The 7,500-nt window shown below is 47.2% G+C and overlaps 1 protein-coding gene across 7 annotated transcripts in view; it reads right to left on the reverse strand.

The window, feature by feature from the left end:
- Window positions 1–7,500, reverse strand: part of dab2ipb (DAB2 interacting protein b) — a 167,422-nt gene that overhangs the window by 14,131 nt on the left and 145,791 nt on the right. For all 7 annotated transcript variants that reach the window (XM_062555090.1, XM_062555092.1, XM_062555091.1 and 4 more), the window contains 4 exons: window positions 7,310–7,454; window positions 6,619–6,855; window positions 5,700–5,901; window positions 450–628 (listed from right to left, as the gene is read on the reverse strand). In XM_062555090.1, the coding sequence (XP_062411074.1) occupies window positions 450–628; window positions 5,700–5,901; window positions 6,619–6,855; window positions 7,310–7,454 (763 nt within the window). The remainder of the gene's footprint in view (window positions 1–449; window positions 629–5,699; window positions 5,902–6,618; window positions 6,856–7,309; window positions 7,455–7,500) is intronic.

Below are 7,500 nucleotides of genomic sequence, written 5' to 3' on the forward strand. Positions count from 1 at the left end.
AGAATTCTAGAACTCAGGTCAGCAGAACTGCTACAGAGACTAGAAGCAGAGACATTGAAAAAGTATTTAAGGATCTTTGCTAGAAGTTTTGATGGACAGGAGAAGATGGCTGCCGAAGACCATCTGATTATACCTCCCACTCTTTCCCTTCTACAGTTGACAACACTTTACTGGGACTTGTTGCCAAGTAACCACATCATGCAGGATTAGTTCGCTGTGTGGACATACTGTAGCTCTGTGTTGCTGTTAGGGGACTTACTGATTCCACAAACATCCTTCATCAAGGGACACCTCTGAGGTTCATGAGCTCATGCCAAACATTCCAAGCCTCACTTCCTTCTCTGCTATCTACTGACCAATCGTCAGAATTTCACAAAACACAGCGGTTTGATTTGATGCTGTGAGAATAATACTGTGTTCTGATTGGCTGCTGTGCGGTGAAGCCTTACCCTGATAGGTCGCTGTCGATGACCATCTTCTGGAGGCCGGTGGAGATGCTGCAGCTGGGGGCGGGAGGAGAGGGCATGCGGTCGGGCGGCGCCATCATCTGAACTCCCGCCGGATTGGTCAACGCTGTGTGCACGTCCCGGAGGATTCTGGGTAATGGGCCGAGCTTCGAGGCCGAAGTCTAGGGCAGAAAGGTCAAAGGTCGCATAATCAACCCAACAGTCACATGACAACAGGGTGAACCAATAGGGTCCTACTTTTATAACCACAATCTGTCTCAGTTCTATTTGGATGTTATGAGTGACACATGTACTTCCCTCCAACAAACAACGTCCCAGTTTGATGACAAAACGCACAACAACGCTTCTCAATGTAGTAGCAAAAGTGACCCAACCCTTTATATCCACTGCCTGCCCTTGGGTCTTTTCTGTCCCCTTTTTATGATCTCATCAGCAGAGCATCTCTCCTCTGCTCAGAAACCAGGTATAGAAATAGCAACACTTGACAAAGGACATGACTTTCACCCCCGGGGCTACTGTAAGTCTGTCGCAATGTTATGACATCACAACTGTCCCCCCTGGATTAACAGTGTCCCCATTTTATGACATCATCTTCATCTTCAAACCACAATGTCTCTCTATATAAAGTCTCCAGTCTCAAGTCCCCAAGTGGCTAGTGAAAGTGACCAGCACTGTAAGGGGAAACATCTGACCCCCTCTGTACCCCCCCGGGCTAATTCTGTTCCCCCAGATGCCCTGCCTGACCAGTGGACGGATGACTCATGTTCTGCTACAGTACGTGGTGTTGGGTCAGTGCTCGGTGACACCCCACTTCTCCAGCTCGGAGCATTACTGTACACGAGTGGCAGTGTGTAGATTACAGGAGTGTATGTTTAGAGTCTGGACTCTGGAGTAACTATTCTTGTAGGAGTGTGTGTGTAAAGCGATTTGGGTGCCTTGATGAAGCACTATAGAAAAATAAAATGTTGCTGTTGTTGTTGTTGTGTCTAGATTCCAGCACTACAGGAATGTTTGTTCAGATTCCGGCAATACTGTAGTCTAACAGGAGTATGTTTAGATCCTAGTGTAACAGTGTGTGTGTGTGTGTGTGTGTGTGTGTGTGTGTGTGTGTGTGTGTGTGTGTGTGTGTACTCCTACAGGAGAGTACAGGAACACAGCCCTGCTGGGCTCCCAGATGGGAGATGCCAGGCCCCATTCCTGCTGGATCCCTCACCCACGCCAGCACTATGGTAATGATCCCCTTTATTTGAGGTCACATCTGCTCCCGTGCCAGCTGCACTGCACTCCCATGCACTGACACGGACTACCACAGATGATGACTGCATTGCGTCTGCACCACCAAGATATCATCATACTAACAGCTTTACATTGACTTACAGTATCTTATGACACGGCTCTTCAGAGAGCTGCAGAAAGTTCCATTCACATGAATGGGCCTTCCCAATGTTCGGAGGTTGTTAAATCTGTATAATGACCGCTGTCAATGGCAACGGGTTTTGTGCTTTTAACTCACGTCTTTCATATCAATCCGCAACAAATCCGTTCGCTGGTTGCAATGGAATTTTATTGAAAGTGAAAATCAGCTAGTACTAAGTATGTTGCCAGGCAACACCTACAACTGTCAAGTTCTATTTGTGTGGCGAACTATCTATTTTGTTAGCGGAAGCCACCAAACGGTAGCCAAGTCATCGCTAAAGACACATTGAGTTAAGTTTTTTTTTCTCGTTTTGGCAAGTAGCTGAATAATAAGCGGGACAATGTATTGTCCGCCGGTAATTATCGGAAAATAAGTCCCGACCAGATGAACCAAACCCCGACGCGCAGTGGAGTGGTTTTGCTTCTTCCTGAAGGGACTTATTTCAGTATTACATTATCCCTTACATAAGACACCAAGATATCATCATACTAACAGCTTTACATTTTCGATCCCCGACCAGCCCACCACGGCTGAAGTGCCCTTGAGCAAGGCACCTAACCCCTCACTGCTCCCCGAGCGCCGCTGGTTGGGCAAGCAGCTCACTGCTCTGGGTTAGTGTGTGATTCACCTCACTGTGTGTGTGCTGTGTGTGTTCACTAATTCGGTTAAATTGGGTTAAATGCAGAGAAACGAATTTCCCTCACGGGATTAAAAAAGTATATATTCATTCATTTTATTCATTCATTCATTACATTGACTTATAATAAGAGACTAAGATGCCAGTATCATGGGCAAGTGGGCTATGATCATATCATATAACAGCACACTAAGGGGTCTTTGATCATAAATGATACATCATACCATCAGCTTCACAGCTTAACTTCAGTTTATAGAAGCCGACACTGAAACAGATCCAAGCTCAGATACAGCAGGGGAGATGCAGCAGCTGTTTGTGGCCACACACACACACACACACACACACACACACACACACATACACACATACACACATACACACATACACACATACACACACACACACACACACACACACACACACACACACACACACACACACACACACACACACACACACACACACACACCCTTCTGTGGAGACATTTCTCTGATTGACACCAGCTCGTTAATTCAACACCCGGCACAGTGTTGTGTCAGAGCAGGTTGAACTTGGCAGGTCGCTCTGAGAACAAACTCATTAAAGTTTGAAGCCTGTCACCTAGGAGACAAGAGGAGATGACAGGCCATGTGATGAGACAGAGAATAGATGTTTTTTGTTGTTGTTGCTTTGTTTTGTTGGTTTGTTTACTTATTTGCCTAATTTGTTTGAAGTTTGCTTACACATTACTCTAGCTCTGTCACTGCCGGGACCTCCATTTATTTACCTATTTATGTTTTTATTTATGTAGCGAGTTAAAGAGGTGTGTGTTGGTGGTGTGGGCTCATGAATGATGGAACTGCATGTGTGTGTATATGTGTGTGTGTGTGTGTGTATGTGTGAAGGGGGGAGGGGTAGCTTTCACACTCATGTTTGACTGGTTTAATGATTTAATGACTCGGGTGGTGCCAGTGTATGGTGTGTGTGTGTGTGTGTGTGTGTGTGTGTGTGTGTGTGTGTGTGTGTGTGTGTGTGTGTGTGTGTGTGTGTGTGTGTGTGTGTGTGTGTGTGTGTGTGTGTGTGTGTGTGTGTGCGTGTGTGTGGTGGCATGGTGTCTGTGTGTATGTGAGTGTGTGTGTGTGTGTGTGTGTGTGTGTGTGTGTGTGTGTGAGTGTGTGTGGTGTGTGTGTGTGTGTGTGTGCATCGCTTGCAGGAGTCCTACTGTGATGCCACCCTGGGAGGGGAGCTCAGGGGAATGAGCTTCTGTCTCACTTCTAGAACATTCCATGAATTATGTCACCGCAGGCATAAATGCATAAACACACACACTCACATAAACACACACACACACACACACACACACACACACACACACACACACAGACAAGTGCGTGACTAAAACAGTCACCCTCTCTCTCACACACACACACACACATTCCGCTGCGTGCCAGTAGATGTCTGGATTATAGATGAGTTTAAATCTAGGCTCTCTCTGCTGGCTGGTGCTATCGGAGCTAACAGCAGGATAGATGCACTTCCTGTGTTCGTGCACAGCTAGCTCTGCTGACAGGCTGCTCCATTATGTAAACACGGGATGGCTTATTTAGCCACTGATGAAATAAACAACAGCCTCCCAGCAGCCATCACATGGGTTATTCATCCACCCAGAGCCAACACTGATGAAAAAAGTAACAGTCTTCTCAGCCCTCAGATGGGCAACTGATCCAACGAGAGGCATCGGATATGAAACACATCGGAGCTTCTCCGGCCATCTGATGGCGTATTAATGCAGAGAGTGGTATCGCTGATGGAAAAAATAAAATAAATAAATAACATAATTCCCAGATATCGGATGCCTTATTCATACACAGAGAACTATCGCTGATGGAAAACGAAGAACAGTGTCTCCAGTCCTTCCCGATGGTGAATTATTTGTGGGGACTGATTGCTCCGATGAGTTCGGTACCCTGAGCACGTTTCCACTGCACCAAGTCCATCAGAAATAAGACCCATCTGAGTGTCTACATCATGGCTGTGTTTCTGTGTGTGTGTGTGTGTGTTAGATTGAGCTTCACTTCTCCACCGCGTCTGTGTGTGTGTGTGTGTTAGATTGAGCTGCACTTCTCAACCACGTGTGTGTGTGTGTGTGTGTGTGTGTGTGTTAGATTGAGCTGTGTGTCTCTACCATATATGTGTATGTGTGTGTGTGTGTGTGGTGTGTGTGTGTGATTGAGCTACACTTCTCCACCACATCTGTGTATGTATGTATGCGTGTGTGTGTTAGATTGAGCTGTGTGTCTCTACCATATCTGTCTGTGCATGTGTGTGCTGTGTGTGTGTGCTTGCGCGCATGCGTGCATGTGCGTGTTGATGGCTACATTATTGAGCACAGCGAGTGTGTGAATGTGACAAGCAAGAGAAGGAGGCAGGAGGAGATCTTGTGTGTGCGCGCGCGCGCGCGTGTGTGTGTGTGTGTGTGTGTGTGTGTGTGTGTGTGTGTGTGTGTGCGTGCGTGCGTGCATGCAACTCTTACATAAGGCAGCGCAACTCCAAAGAGCAGGTCCCAGCGGAGAGTTCCGTACGGAACATCGGCCTGAGAGACACTCCGCTTTGTCTGCGCTCGCAGAGAACGCTTATTGCCTCTGATGGAGAACCGGCTTTTATCTCGCAACGCTTTATTTCCAGTCCTGTCTTGTTCTGAGAGGTGCGTTAGCGTCTGAGAACGCTGAAAGGTGACCTCCAGAAGCTCATTGGAGATGGAGAGTGAGAGGTGTTTCAGCACCTGGGACAGCTGATGGCTGAACTCCAAATTAGACCGCAATCAAAGTCTGGAAGTTGTGTGAGGATGAAAGTCATGTTGTCCTGATGAACGACATGTTGCCCAAAACATGTCGGCAAGATTGTACCTGTTCTATTATGAGCTTTAAATATAGAATACAGCTTTTATATATTCTATATATAGAATAAAGTTTTTGTAAAGTTTGTCCCACCCCAAACCTGACTTCTTGCAATGTAAAGCGCTTTGGGTCAATTCATGTTGCATTTAAATGTGCTATATAAAGGGACTTCACTTGACTTGACTTGTACCACAATGTGTGTGGGTAAGTGGATGGCGACAAAGATACAATCAATTGCACACACACACACACACACACACACACACACACACACACACACACACACACACACACACACACACCTGGTCCATCTGTGAGACGACCTCTGCGAGCAGCGAGTGCAGGGTGGACAGCTCTCGGCCGAGGTCGATGTAGCCCTCAAAGCCGGCGGTGTTGGAGATGGTCTCTGGGTTGGAGATCTCCAGCAGGAAGCGCTGCATGTTGGTCCACTCGTGCTCCAGGAACTGGTTCATGAAGGACATGTACTCCTCCTTATTGCCAAACCTACACACACACACACACACACACACACACACACACACACACACACACACACACACACACACACACACACACACACACACACACACACACACACACACACACACACACACACACACACACACACACACACACAAACACACACACACACACACACACACACACACACACACACACACAGGAATATACAGAAAGTCGTGAATACACACACATGTACTTCTCCTTATTACCAAACCTATACACACACACACACACACACACACACACACACACACACACACAGAGGAATATACAGAACCCCATGAATACACACACATATTTCTTTCCTTATTAAAAAACCTGAGGGATGGAAAGAGATAGAGAAAGAGAGGAGGGAGGGAGAAAGAGGAGGGAGAGAGAGAGAGGAGGGAGGGAGGGAGGGAGAGGGAGAGAGAGAGCAAGAAGGGGGGAGGGAGGAAAGAGAGAGTGAAATAGGGAGAAGGAGAGAGAGAGAGTGAAATAGGGAGAAGGAGAGAGAGAGAGAGAGAGAGAGGATGAAGGAGAGTGAGTGTAAATATCTGATAAGTGACAAGTCAAAATTTCAATCCAGCCTTAGAGTTGCACACACACATATATTAATGCATGTGTCTGTCAAACAGACACATACTCACACACTCACAGAGATACACACACACACACACACACACACACACACACACACACACAGAGAGAGACACTCACTTGGTGAAGTTGGCGAGGTTCTGCGTGACCTTGGCGATGAGCGTGAGCGTGCGTGCGGTGCGGTCGTCGGGGTACTCCTGCGTCAGGTTGAAGAGCGACGGCGACATGATGGCCGGACACAGGAAGCGCAGGAAGAGCGACGCGCTGATCAGGCGCTCGCTGATGTCCGGTCGCCCCCGGTTACTGCACTCCAGTCGCCACGACGCAAACACCTCCTTCAGCTCCCGCGGGAACACGCTGCACAGGGGGCGGGATCAAACAGACAAGTGACCAATCAGAGATGAGCAGCGTGTGACATCATCTAATTCACTAATACCATAGCTCTTACAACAAAATGCACATATACTTTTATATTGTCTTTTTGTAATTATTCAACATTGTACATGACTATATCAAGAGTGAATATGAGCGATCATGTGTATTTGATGAGCTATTGTGTCTGTGACTAATGTGTAATGTGTAACTAAATGTGTTTTCATCTTCTCTGTGTGTGTGTGTGTGTGTGTGTGTGTGTGTGTGTGTGTGCGCCAGTAGGAGCTGATGATGTGTGTGTGTGTGTGTACCAGTAGCAATTGATTATCTGTGTGTGTGTGTGTGTGTGTGTGTGTGTGTGTGTGTGTGTGTACCAGTAGCAATTGATGAACTGTGTGAGTGTGTGTGTGTGTGTGTGTGTGTGTGTGTGTGTGTGTACCAGTAGGAGTTGATGATCTTGCAGAAGGCCAGCTCACAGCACATCTTCAGGTTGCTCTGGTGTTCCCCCAGGTCCCCCGCGGAACACTTGGAAGCGTCCACCTCACAGTTCTCATCCGACTCATACAGGGCCTTTATAAACTCACCTGGAGAACAGACACAGAGAGAGAGAGGAGGGAGTGTGTGTGTGTG

The sequence above is a fragment of the Sardina pilchardus genome, chromosome 14, assembly GCF_963854185.1.
Source record: "Sardina pilchardus chromosome 14, fSarPil1.1, whole genome shotgun sequence".
NCBI classification, from domain to species: domain Eukaryota; kingdom Metazoa; phylum Chordata; class Actinopteri; order Clupeiformes; family Clupeidae; genus Sardina; species Sardina pilchardus.